This window comes from Cebidichthys violaceus, unplaced genomic scaffold, assembly GCF_023349555.1.
Source record: "Cebidichthys violaceus isolate CVI_PGR_0920_01 unplaced genomic scaffold, fCebVio1.0.p SCAF_12, whole genome shotgun sequence".
NCBI classification, from domain to species: domain Eukaryota; kingdom Metazoa; phylum Chordata; class Actinopteri; order Perciformes; family Stichaeidae; genus Cebidichthys; species Cebidichthys violaceus.
Genome location: NW_027176285.1, coordinates 5,166,134 through 5,180,547, shown reverse-complemented (window position 1 = coordinate 5,180,547; position 14,414 = coordinate 5,166,134). Strand labels below are relative to the sequence as shown.

Sequence of the window (14,414 nt, the reverse complement as noted above, 5' to 3'; positions counted from 1 at the left end):
GACAAATTGAACACGGTATTAATGATGGATCAGGTGTCAGATACTGTAGATGTCCACCCTGTCTGTCCTCAGAGTCAGCAGCGGTTTATCTTTCCCACTGACCATGTTTTTCATACTTGAACCATAACAGAATAATGCATCCACGAGCACTTGAACAGACACTATTAAGATTATCTTTTATCAGAGATCTAACTTTCTGCAAGAAACTTAGTACTTAAACTAAGTGCATGTTTTAAAAATGTCAACGTAATCCCTCAACAAAGGATGAAGCATGTGTGGTGTAGAACTCAGAAAACTTGTTTGAGAGGGATGTACTTTCAATTTTGAATAACAGTCTCAACAACAGAACTGGAACTAGAAAACGGATAATTTCCACATTAAATATCCTGCTGTGTCCTCCCACGGTAACACAACACACACACACACACACACACACACACACACACACACACAGCTGCATGGTCTCAGTCCACAGAGATCTGACTCAACATCTTACTATCTCTGCCTCTCCCTTCCATTCCAATTGAGGAAAATGCTCAAATACTTTCAAATTCAGGCTCCTAAAAAAGTAACTGTAAAAAAAAAGAAGTAAATTCTCACCACTGTTGTTCTCAGTTAGAATGTCAGTTAGAATGTCAACACATACTGTTTTCACTGAGTAAATATTTCCAGTCACCTCCACTTTGCTGTTTTTTCCATTAATGTTACGCTGCCGTCAATGAAACTCAACATTTCCTTTACTGGTTGGCTTTTAATCCCCTGGAGGTATTGAGTTTCACGGACAATAACTGAACAGCAATGATGAAAACATGACTGAAAAAAAAGAAACAGCAATGTCAGAGTGTGTGTTTTGTTCATCTTCAAACAAAAAAAAAATAATGGTGATAACATTTCAGGGACTAAATGAGTGATGTGTTTTTGTTTGCAGTGATAATCTTTATGACATCATCATCATAATTTTTGAATGTGTTATCTAACCAGTTGTGATAAGAGACGTCGGATAGCTTGGCGGTTGCAATCATCTTCCCCCATCCTCGTTATATTTGACATGTTCAGCTGCTCCGTATTTATCCACGCAGATAAACAGGAAACGATTGTATCTGAGTAAGTAGGAGACAGAGACATGAAAGCTTGCGTGTCTGTGAACCCCGTGAATCCTGGGTAATGACGGGACGTGACTGGAATTCCTCAGCGCGTTATCGCCGATGTTACGAGTGTCCAGATACCCTTCACCCTCGGCCATCAGCTCTCGGGGGACGGGCTCCGGGACAGAATGGTATGATTTGGTCTGAGCTTCAGATCCAAGTCTATTTCTGAAACCTGGACCGCACTAATGCACATCCATGCATTCACACCTCACCAAGGTGGTGTCAAAGTCTTAAATGTCACATCTGAGTCGTAAATGTCATGTCAAAGTTGTACATTCCACAAATTACAAATACTTGAAATACCTCACCAGTCACCAGTGAGTATTCAGGGACACAAACAAATACATGTCTTCCACATTGAAAACATGTTCATTATTTTCATTACTATCTTTAGTCAGTTGAAGTTGTTTTTTTGCTATTGGGCTTTATTTGGCTTTCTGTTTTGAGGTGTGTGTGGCCCCTTTTACTGCATGTCATACCTCTCCTGTCTCACTCTAAGAAATGCCCCCAACAAATCTTTAGAACAGCAAACAGAGAAATACAACAGACCTTGATGACCCGATATTGAGAATATTTCTCGGTGCCTACCAAAATGATTCAAATATAGGTATTATCTCTAGATCTTACAAAGGCCTTATGACAAAAAAATCCCACACTGCAGTATATGTTAAGGAAAAATAGGAAAGAGAAGGTAACCTCTCAATATCAAATGAGGACTGGTTAGATGTGTGTACATTTCAATGTAAATGCACCAATTCTCATGTGTGGCGGGAATTTGCGTGGAAGTGTGTTATTCGTTTCTTTATTACACCGAAGCAGAAGGCCCGCTTTGCTGGAGGGGTTGCCACATGTTGGAGACGGTGTGGGGCTCGGGAAGCAAATCACTGGCATGTATTTTGGGATTGTCTAGAGATAAAACCTCTCTGGGCAGCGTTTCATAAAACATTAAAAATCATACCTGACCTGCCCCTGCAATTTTCCACATTATTCTTCGGAAAATTTAATTTCCAAACAGGGCGTCCAGATGAATACCTGTTTGGCATTTTAATAACAGCTTGTAATAAAAGCGCTGGTTGCTTCCTGAGCTCCCCACAATACAAGAGTACATAGCTATAGTAAATTACATCTATGTTATTGAAAGGATTACTTTTTCCCTTCGTCTTCAGAGAAGTGTGTTTATTGAATTCTGGAACAAGTGGGTGAGATATGTAAAACCCTTACGGCCAGATTTTGTGGAGATAACGAGTGAATGACCCTATAATGTCGCTTTAGCTTATCAAGCCTCATCGACCTCTATTCCATTCTCTCTCAAGTCCTCCCTGACTGATGTTTTTCTGTGATTATGTGTGCACACTCCCAAATTGTGCAAAGTTACCCAATTTTGAAAACTGTGGACGGCATATATTGAATACTGCCCTTGTGCTGATGTATGCTTTGTAATCTAAGCTACTGTTAAAAAAAAAAGTTTGCACACCTGTTGGTCGACAGGTGTGTATGAAGAATACTTATATGGTCGACAATGTAGAACAGCAACACTCCCGCACCCTGTCCACTTCACTTGCATTCATAGATATTTATCAAAAAATATCTCTGCATGCAAGTCAAGACGACAGTTTGCGGGAGTTTTGTTGATCTATATTTAAAGAAATGTCTTTTAAAAAAACAACAACAGAGGAACAGGTACACATTTTAGGTCCTTAATTTTTTTAGGGGTAAATTCACAAAAAGATTGCACCTCTTTGGCGCTTTTTAAAAAATGAAGTAATATGTAGAAATTTGGAGCAATATTGTCCCCTTTCTACACAAATGGACCTCATTGCAAAAACAGTCCAATTCACAAAGACCAGCGCTGAAAGTCACATGCAGTTACAGTGTTATTATTACCGTCTTTAGAGAGTTTGTGGTAACTGAAGTGAATTTCTAAAGCGTGGCAACTCAAACTCTGTTATTTTATGATGCAGTGACAAGAACAAATGATGAAAGCTCCCCTACATGTTATTTTTGAACATGCATGAGAATGATTTCTTTTCACGCTGCTGTGACTCGTGTGTAAATTAATGTACACATTCCTTATTAATGCTGGAAACATTTTACCCATCAGAGGCTAAGATGGGAACAATAACAGGATGGAAATTAAGTGAGCTTGAGTCCGACCCGAGCCAGGTCTATATGGCCCAAGCCTCGGTCCCCTTATCGGCTGAGTGTGTGGCCCGTTGGGTCCCGACTGGCATCTGGCTCAGGCTGTAGTCTCACTCCACACCACCAACACATTGGCCTCATGCACATTTATACTTTGCCACATAGATAATTGCAATTAGACGCAACAAAAGGGCAAATTGCAAATAATGCGCAACTCATGGTTTTGAATTGCATGAAAATGGAACTACGGTGAGACTCCATTACTCCAGCAACGATTAGCACATTCACTTCAATCAACACTGACAATTTCTGCGTTACAGGAAACACCTAAAACTGTTTTCCTAGAAGAACTACTAAAATGTTTTGTACCAGTCGATCACCTCAAATATTCCAATCTTACACAAACGTCTTCTGATCACGTTCTGGTCATTCTTATTTCTTGACCCGAACCAACCGCCAACACCTCCCGTGTTTCTCACTCATAAACTTAACATGTGACCCGTTTTACCTGGAGGTGAACCTGAGGACTCTGGAGATGAGGCCAGTCGCCAGGCCGTTGACGCTGGCCTCCGATGGCGACCGACACAGCGCACCGTTGGACCGGCCCAGCTCGGCCTTCTTCTGCTTCTTCCGGAGCTTCCTTCGGTAGAACGCCTCCAGCAGCTCCATGGCTCAGATTCAAAGTCCACTATACTCTAGTTTCTACTCTACTGCCGCCGTCTTAGGTGTACTCTTCTTAGCTAAATGTTTCTTCTTCTTTTAGAAAATCCCACAATGGTCCATTTCCACACCTTTTACTTCAGGCTGTTGGTTTGGCGTCTCCTTCTAATAAGTTCCAAATTTGGTCAGTTCAACTGAACTCTATTCAACTGTTACCTTACATACCTGTTACCTGTGTACAAGAGTACTTCCGAAAGCACTTGTCCTCTAATGAAATCTACTCTGACCACCGTCTTCGGTAGCCATGTCTTTTCGTAACTTTTGCTGTATTTGTTTCTTATTTGACCTCTAACCTTAGAAACCTGCTTTGCTCTACGGTCTACATCTACTCTACTGCTACTCAAACCGTAACCCAAATCAAAACCTTCTTTCTTAATCAAATGAGTCTCCAATGTTGCAGTCCACTGTCGGCCGTGTCTCCTTCGAAGAAGTTCTTATCCAGACCAACACAAACCACCCTATTCCTCTCTGCGTTCATCTGCTCCTCTTTCCCATCAACACTCCATCGAAAAGACTCGCCACTACTGATCCTCAACCACCCTCTGATCTGTCCCTTTTGCAGTTCCAGTCTGGGGCTGGCAGGTTGGATCGAGTTGCATTGCGTTGGTCCCTGTCCCCGAGCTCATTAAGCAAACAAAGCAATTAAACGTCATTAGGCCATATGATAAAAGCATGGAGTAAACATCCTTCGCCCGGCTTGGTCTGGATGGTAGCTGTTGATGTGGTGTGTGGGCGAGAGACACTGAGAGTCTGAAGAGAAAGAGAAAGAGAGAGAGAGAGAGAGAGCGAGAGAGAGAGAGAGAGAGAGAGAGAGAGAGAGAGAGAGAGAGAGAGAGAGAGGAGGGACGAAAGAAAAGAGGGAGGCAGGGTACAAGATAGCGAGGAGGAATGAGTAGCAAGAAAGGGAGGGAGGATGGAGGGAGATAAAGACTGATGGAGAGATGATAGAAAGAGAGGAAATGGTGGGAGAGATAAAAGGAAGGGGAGGATGAAAAAGGCAGAGGGGTGAGGGATTTGGAACTCCACAAGATTTTCTTTCCTGTCTAACAGACAGTGAAAATCTAAATGAAATTGAGAACTTGAGGAGGTAAAGAGAACACAATAAAGGTTGAGAGTGGAATGTGGACCAGAACCGCGAGGAAGAGGAGGAGGAGGAGGAGGAGGAGGAGGAGGAGGAAGACACATAAACAAGGAGAGAGAGAGAGAGAGAGAGAGAGCGCGTTGCTGAAAACAATGGGTGATTGAGCCGATTTTGAAGCCGCAGGGAGAAAGACGTCCCATGATGCAGCGTGTGCTTCCACAGTGAACAGGGAACAGACTATTATTGATTTTTAGATTATCACTGCTAAACAGCCTGGAGTCCAAAAACAAGGGCAGACATATTAACAAAAGTTTGGAATCACTGATCGGTATTGGGAAATTTACTTGACAGATGATGCTTTCTTAGAAAATAAATAATGATAAACTTTGGTGGTTCCCTGATTTTTTTCTCTAGGGCCACCATTGTTGGTAACATCTTGACTTTTAGATGGATTACTGGGAAATTTGCCACAAATATTTGTGGTCCCTAAATAATAAATAATAAATGACTTTGATGACCCCCTGACCTTTTCTCTAGCATTTCACTTTGTCCAACCCTTTGGTTAATGACTAAATAGACCTGCCTGCAAAGCTAATGACTTAGCCTCAGCTGCACTTGTATTTGCTAAGTAGTTAATGTTAGCATGCTGACAAGCTAAAGCAAGATGGTGAACCCAGTAAATATGACCTAAATGTCAGCAAGTTAGCATGTTGACGTTAGCATTTAGCTCAAAGCATTGTGTAATGCTGCTAGCATGGTTATAGACTCTTATTCCACGTTGAAAATGAGCGTAAAAACTAAACAAGCTAACAATTAAAAACAAAACCATGACATTACGGTCATTTAGCAGACGCTTTTATCCAAAGCAACTTACAATTCAGTATCTATCTACACACTGTAGACACAGCTACGGGAGCAATTTTGGGGTTAAGTGTCTTGCTCAAGGACACATTGACATGAGAGTAGTAGAGCAGGAGTTGGGGATTGAACCGCCAACCCTCTGATTGAAAGGCAGCCCTGCTCTCCACTTATCCACGGTCACCCCAATATGATAACATCATTATGACCTGAATGGTAAAATAATATCCTCCTCCAACAGCAGAAATATTGCTTCTTCAGAAGTTGATTTAGCTGCTTGAGCTTTGCAACGTTATGTCTTTGCCAGGATAGGATGCGGTCAAACTACATCTCTTAGCTTAGATTGGTGTTTCTCGGAATCATGGGTCAAAATGACGCACTATTTTTCAAGCCTTTTTTATAATAGAATCCCTAAAAATCTGTACATGATTTGGGAAAAATATTATCCTGTAAAGTCTACATCCTACTTTGTATCTAATTGTTTTCCAACTGTCTTCCTAATTCTGAAACCAACACACAACAAATGTAGAGGATGATTCATTTTTACTCCAGCCACCTAAAAACAGATTTTTTTTTAAAAAAAAATCTGAATTTTTTAATTTTTTAAGTTACTTAATATACATTCCTGGGCTTCCTTAAAGACGACTGTTTTCTCTAATACATCCGTAAAGACATCTGGTAGCTTCTTAAGGACCCCTGCATCCCTCCTGGGACCACTAGAACCTCCTCATGGACAATTTCAGCCCTCTGATTACTTCTCAGGGTACCAGTACTCACTCAAGAATATGACATGTTCTTGTTTTTAATAAGTCAACTCTCAGCATTGTCAATGTGTAGCTGATCAGTTAATGTCACTTAAGTTTTTGGTTTATTTCTAACCATCTACCTCTGGCCACAGACACAGAAGAGGAAGCGGCTGCAGGTTAAATCCACGGGTGTTCAATGAAGATGTAGCTCCTCAAAGTGCTACTACAGGTACCCATAATTCACAGCGCTCCAACTGTCGGATTCCTGGGAATCATGTGTCACGGGAATGTCATCAGATGTATCTGAGATCATAGAGAGAAATGGATGATGGAACGGCGAGGATATCCTCTCCCTTTGTGTAGCGTTTGAATCAGGTGTTGAGCCCACACTGACCCCCAGCGCTTTGTAATGAAAGGCTGCAGAGCTGTGCAGCCCCAGTTTCATCAGAGCGCACAAACACACACACACACACACACACACACACACACACACACACACACACACACACACACACACACACAGGTGTACTTGTATGTGTGTTTTGTTCAGGTTGATGAAATGTGAACACACCCTCAATAATTACGGATAATAACCAGCCTTCCTCCTCCTGCTTCCCTGCTACCCAGTACATACTTTGTGTATCTATGTGTCTCTCCTGGAAAACTTCAAAGCCCTTTGGAACCCCCTCAGGGACCTCTGGGACCCATTCAATAGTTCATCCATGTCTCTGTGTGAGTTAAGTAGGCTATAAATTATTGTTTTGTACATTTTTTTATTGCTAAATTGTCCCTTAGGCAGTGGTGGAAAACATATTCAGATGCTAAACTTATCTAACAGGACCTAAGAGCTAAACTCTAACCAAACTGGATCCCAGGACACTCAGCTTTAAACAATCCCGGACAATCAGAACGATACCTTACCAAGAAGCCAACTGAACCAAAGCAAATTCTAAGCAAATGGGAACTAGAAATCTTAATAAAGGGGGACCAGAATGCTAGCTCTAAGCTAACAGAACTAACCAACTAACTCTAAGCTTTGAGAGAAAAAAGCTAACTCTAAACTAACGTTACCAAATGATACCTTGAAGCTAAAGATGAATGGCTTAATCTCAAACTGTATTGCTAAAACCAAACTACTGTGTGCTTGCAGAAGGCAAAAAGAAACTTTGTGTCCAAGTGTGTAAGTGTTTAGCCTAGCCTAGCACAAACACTGGAAGCAGAGGGAAAACTGCTAGCCTCCATTCAAAGAGCAAAAACCCCACGAACAACTCCAAAGCTGTCTGATTCCCACGAATCTTATTTGTTGAACTGGAGAAGAAACAGAGATGTGAGACATTGTGGTTGTTACATCGTTTTCCTAAGCCTAGCAAAGTAGTTTAGTTGCCTGAACCTAATGGACGGATGTTTACTTATAAAAGACTGTATGCATGCACAAGTTTCTGGCTTTCGGAGGAAAACAGATGAAAAATGAGGAGTAACTTTTCGTAAGATATCATACAAACCGTTAAATGAGGATACGTTGAATGTACATGTACATGAGCCCATGGAAAATAGATAGTGTTAAGAGAGAATGCACTCATACTTTTATATGTTACTTACATAACAGTACACGTTTGGAAAATGTTTCATAAGACTAATTTTATTTTTTTACGTGAACCAAAAGACTGAAAACTGTGACATGAAAACAGAACCTGACTGGTGGAGGTAGAAGCCATGTGGAAAATATCTGAGCTGAAACTGTCTTTACTTCCCTGTAAGCACGTGTGTGTGTGTGTGTGTGTGTGTGTGTGTGTGTGTGTGTGTGTGTGTGTGTGTGCGTGTGTGTGTTCAGGGTGTGTCTCTCTGAACAGAGACCTTATCTATTGCCGTGGGAAACTGTTCCTCCAGCTCAGAATAATAATCTCTTTGATCTGCTCGGAAACCAAAATTGGAGAGAGAGAGAGAGAGAGAGAGAGAGAGAGAGAGAGAGAGAGAGAGAGAGAAGAGAGAGAGAGGGAGAGAGAGAGAGGTGGGCCAAAGTAGATGCTGGGGACACACTTGACCTGTGTGTGTCAGAAAATGTTTGTGAATATATGTTAATAGCTTTTCTGCATGTTTGGGGTGTGTCAAAATTTGTATTAGAAAAATACGTCAAAAGTGTGTATATGAAAAGTACTTTATATGAAAGTACTTTATATGACGCCAATGGATAGTATTGGGACCATTTCTGCCACTAGTCCTGGTCTCTGATTGGCTGGCAGTGTGCGGACGCTTCAAACGCCAGTCGCCATCCAAAGCACCAGTTATTGACAGGGTCCCGATGACCCTGTACTTGCCTTTATTTGCTAAGACATGTCAAGGGACATTATTCCAGAAAAGTTTCTCATACCAGAGGGGTCGCTAGTTAGTGGCTATTGATGAGACTAGTGGAACAAGTTATTCAGTGAGGTTGGTCTGACAGCTGAGCGGGCCATGGCATTCAGATGAAGTGGGCCAATCAACCCAGTGGGGTTAGCCGCTGAAGTTTAACCTGAGCAGACACAATGCAGATGCAAGGCCTGGTCAAGCTGCCAAGCATCTGTCCGTTGCTCGGGTGAGTATAAGATTCAAAGGCGGATAAAGGTACGTTAGATGAGGGCTCAGAATGAGGTCACCCATCACGGGGCCCAGATAGATTCATGACAGCACAGCCTGATACTGAGGGCTTAGTAACAGGCCAAAAGGTCATTTAAAAGGAATCCTGGGCTGCCATGGGAATGCTAACCCAACATGTGGCACATTTTACTGTGCGCACTACAGACCTCCTCAAGGACCTCCTGATCAATAATCCCTGGAAACTCTTCAAGCTCCTATGGAACCTCCACTGTAGGGCCACTGGAACCTCTTCCAGGACTCCTGGAACTTTCTCAAGGATCCCCTGAGACCAAGGAGTGTGTGTGTGCGTGCATGCGTCTGTGAGGGAGTTTGTTTGCATTGCACGCGTGTGTGTTTTTTTGCCATTACGTGATGATGTCGTTCCAGAAAAATGTGATGATCCAACTAAAGAAACATCCGAGGAAGGAAAGAGGAGAGGAGAAGGAAAACAGGGGAAAGAGGAACGAAGGAGACAAGTGGAGAAGGGAGAAGGGGAAAAAGGAGGAAGAGGAAAGGATTACAAGGGAGGAAAAGAAAAGAGGACAGCCAAGAAGGAGAAGTGAGGAGATGGAACAGAGAGGGAAGGAGGAGAAAGAGGAGCAAGGTAGGAGAGGAAAGAAGGGGAGGAGAGGAAAGGAAATAGGACAAAAGAGAGGAATAGGAAAGGAAAAAAGGAGTCTTGAGAGGGAGACAGTGTGATTATAAATCAGTCAGTCTGTCCTCTCCATAATAACACCCAGCCTCATGGGGCTCTGATGGCCCGCTTCCTGTTTTTGGACCAATAAGAGACAAGCATTGCCCTCCCTCCTCTTCCCCCTCCTCTCTCCTCAGTGGTATCTGATAACCACCCAGAGCCCAGGGGATTGTGGGAGAATAGAGTCATTCTGGCTGCTTATCTGACTCTATGAGACTAACGGTAGAGTATACTCTAATGACTCCTTCATGTTGTTACAATCACCTGGGCATACATGTTGCTGCTCAAAGGCACTTCAGCAAGACACGTAGCGGAGAACTAATTCTAAACCTGCTGGAGGTTCAGCGGAACTGCTCGGTCACCCTATCAAAATAAAAGCATTGTGTAGCAGCGTGGAGCTTTGCGTTTTCCCAGCGTTGAAATGTTTTTTTAAGGAATGAGTTTTGGAACTATTTATTTGTTTTTACACAGGACGCAAGACAAATCAACCAGAGCAAATGTCTGTAGTCGCACTAGCACCCCCCTGAGGCTGTGATGTTCATTACACACAAACACACACACACACACACACACACACACACACACACACACACACACACACACACACACACAGACACACACACACACACAGACACACGCAAAGAGTACTTCTAGGACCTGACCTCCATATTAGGATGAAACTGGTTGTAGCAGAGTGTCAGTATTTATAGACTGTTTGTCTGTACGGGCTGAGCTGATCCACACAACACTGAGAGAGAGAGAGAGAGAGAGAGAGAGAGAGAGATGACAGTAGAGGGTTGAACCAGGAAGCTACTACAGATGAGATGTCATACGTTCACACACACACATAACAATACAGCATGTAAGTCACACTTAATTCACCGTTCTACACTGTCATTAATAAAATGCATGAATTGGAGTCAGTGTGATGTCAAAGAGTTTTCAAATCTAACGAACAGCTGGGCTGAGCCTCATGACGGCACAGGGGAGGGTTACCAGAGGAACCTGAGAAGACTCTGTTTGTTTCCCTGCTGATCTGAGTTTGCGCCCCGAGTCACAAACACACTAATAAATCCTCTGACCGTAACACACGCACTCACACACAAAGGAAGCACAGACAGGACATCCCTAACGCCAGGGGGTGATGAGGTCTTCAGCTGACCGCAGGAAACCTGACAATTATTTGATCTCACTTCCTGTTTGAAGCCGCAAGGCCGTCCAACAGGGATAGACAAATAAAAATAATTCATTGACACTGGAAGGAACTGTTATCAAACGGGAAGTCCCAGTCAGCGACACTATGGCACATTTCTTTGGTCTCTCACATGCTCGCCGCCCCGAGTGCATTGTTCTCTCTAGCAGATTTTATCCAGGCGGCAACCTCCGGTTCTGCTGAGTGAAACCAATGCAGAAGTGTCTTAAAACTCTCTGCTGACCATCAGGGGGCGACTCCTCTGGTTGTATAGAAGTCTATGAGAAAATGACTCTACTTCTCTCTTGATTTATTACCTCAGTAAACATTGTAAACATGAGTTTATGGTCTCAATCTTTAGTTTAGTTCAAGTCTTCTTCAATATAGCATGATTTAGTCCACAAACCAACGGGTGATGTCACGATGACTACATCCTCTTCTTATATACAGTCTATGGCTGTAGCTGGCTAACTAATTAAGCTAACATGAGATTCATGGGTTGGCTTAACATGCTGTCTTTTTAAAGGTATATGCAGCGTTTTCCTAAAAAAACATGTATAGACGGAAAAATAATCCCTCTCAACCTTAATTCATGACCCACTAGAAATGTGTGCTCTCTGTCTGTATTTTCTCTTTTCATCTTATTTTGCTGTTCATGTAAACTTCCCCAAGTCCAACAGAACGGGAAAGAGTTGCTAACATTAGCCTCAACTCTGCTTGTAGAATTGCAGGTTATGTTGGAGCAACACTGTTTGATCCTTTCCTTACACTTTTGAGAGTAAAAGAAAATAAACCACCATTCAAAGTCTTTATATACAGATGCTCCTATTACAGCCCACCGCTTCAACTTGTGGAGAAATAAAAAGCTTGACAGGCCTGACAGTTTCAAGAAATGATTGGACAACCGCTGGTTGAGGGAGGGGTTTAGCAAACGGCCAATCGTTTCCTCTCCTACCTGTTCTTGATGCGTAGTTGGACTCCTCCGGCTGAACATGGTCTGCTGTGGTGGGATGACTGCGGTGTTTGTCGTCGTTGTTGCTGTGGTGGTGGTGGAGTTAGAGATGGAAGAAGAGGAGGAGGAGGAGGAAGAGGAGGAGGCGAAGGAGGAGGAGAAGGAAGAGGAGGAGGAAGCGGAAGAGCAGGGAGGGAGGGACGTGAAGAACCAAACTCCTTGCCGTATCCTGGATCAAACTCCCTGAGGAGAGAGGCAGAAAATGATGGTGAGAAATCCCTCCTCATCCTGCACAATGGTTTGTGTTTTATACACAAACCATTGTTTATTACAAATGAATGTTTGTAATGAATGTAGTGAATCGCTTCCATATGCTAATATTGTAACAATGGCTGAATCTCAAATAGTAGCCGTGGGCAGTATGAAGACATGAAGGCCGACGAAGAGAGTGTCGATACTGTTCCTTCTCTAACTTTCTTTCAGATTTCCTGGCCGGTTGGCAGGGAGAATCAAAGACCTTGCTTTTGACTTTGAAGGGTTCAATTGAAAGCTCATTATGATCTATTTTTGATTTGAAATCAAAACCGCGACACCCCTAATGCTAACGCACAATCGCCGGCATCGCCCAGATGGAGCCGATCAATGAGATGATAAATGTTTGAATGGTAAATACAGCCAAGGTGGAATCAATTAAAGCTTAGTGCACAAGTTTTATTTTTTAAGTTTTTTTATTTATTTGATATTTGCAATTTCATGGCATAAGACATGGTTCTTCTTAGTTGTATAGCATGTTGTGACCTGTTGCCTTTTGGGGAAGTGTTGGTTCATTGTTCGTACAGTGTAATACAGAAGTTTGAATTGTTCCTTTTTTTATAATGAAAATATTTTACCAAAGTTGCAAAATGCTGCCCCAGGATTTTGTCTCTATTTGAACCTTCTGTTAACTGAAAAAAAACAAACAGACCCTGCATTTGTTTAAAATGTTCCTGATGTTCACGTACCGTTACACCGCTATAATTCTAACCACAGTGGCCTGCAGAGCGTGATAAATGAGCTGCAGCTCAAAGGTCGCGGTATCGACAACAGTGGAGAGGTCAAAGTTTAAAGGTCAGAGGATCCTGGAAGCAGAAATACGCCTCTGAGTCCTTTTGTCTTCTCAACAAAGCGAGAGGTCAATTACTCTGAATCAATGAATCACCTGTTTACACACATACACACAAACACACATTGGATAAACAGGTTCACTCAGTTAACTGATCTCCACAGTACAGAAAGGAGGATGTGTTTATCCTAGCTTAGCACAAAGACAGGGAGCAGAAGGAAACGGAAACATCCACCTTCCAAAAACTTTTTCACATTGTCGTATCTTGTTAATTGAGCGGGTGTCAAAATAGAAAACTAGCCCGCTTGCCGGTAAGAGAGAATAAGGAAACATCAGAGACCTCAAAGCAAACGACGGGGCGAAGTTATAGGTTCATCTATTACAATAAGGATTCAGCAGCTGTGGTGCAGTGATCCGTTCCCAAAACTTCCTAAATATGATACAACTCTGATTCTGACTCTGGAATACTTCCTAACATGAATTCTGGGAGGATTTACTGAAGGACTGGGGCATTCGACAACATTAGCATTAACTAGGGGTACCTAATAAACTGGCAACTGAGTGTGAGTGAGTGAAGCGAATCCTGCTAGGTAGCTCAGACTCGATACCCGTCTGTCTGCTAGAGTCACAGCTGCCTCCTCCCTCCCTTTTGAATCTACAATCCTTTTAAACAGAGAGATGAATGCAGGACAATACACAAACAGAAACACACCCAGGCTAATATTATTAACTGAGGACATTCCACTGATGAGTATTCACAACACAATTCTGTACAACACACACACACACACACACACACACACACACAGGTGCACAGATAAAAGGCCCATTTGAGTGAAACCTGTCGAGCTAGTCAGAGGAATGTGTGGCAGCCGCGACACACTCAAGTCACCTGAACAGGAGGGACACATTCCATTTTCCATCTCATTACACACACACACACACACCCACACACACACACACACAAACGCACGCACACAGCTCTCTCAAGCACTCTCACCAAGTTCTGACCTACATCTAGAGGGCCGAGGTGAGTGGAGGAGCCCTTTAACCTCTCATTAAAGCAGTACATTCTTACTCTGAGGCTTCCCCCCACTTATGTATATTCCAACAAAATCGTGTCATGATGAGTCTGCGAGTGCTGTTTTGCACGTTTTGGGGCGCGCAAA

General features: G+C 42.7%; 1 protein-coding gene across 3 annotated transcripts in view; it reads right to left on the bottom strand.

Annotated features, from left to right (window-relative positions):
• Positions 1–14,414, bottom strand: part of shroom3 (shroom family member 3) — a 67,878-nt gene that overhangs the window by 29,838 nt on the left and 23,626 nt on the right. For all 3 annotated transcript variants that reach the window (XM_068705971.1, XM_068705973.1, XM_068705972.1), the window contains exon 3: positions 12,147–12,386. In XM_068705971.1, coding sequence (XP_068562072.1) covers positions 12,147–12,386 — 240 coding nt within the window. The remainder of the gene's footprint in view (positions 1–12,146; positions 12,387–14,414) is intronic.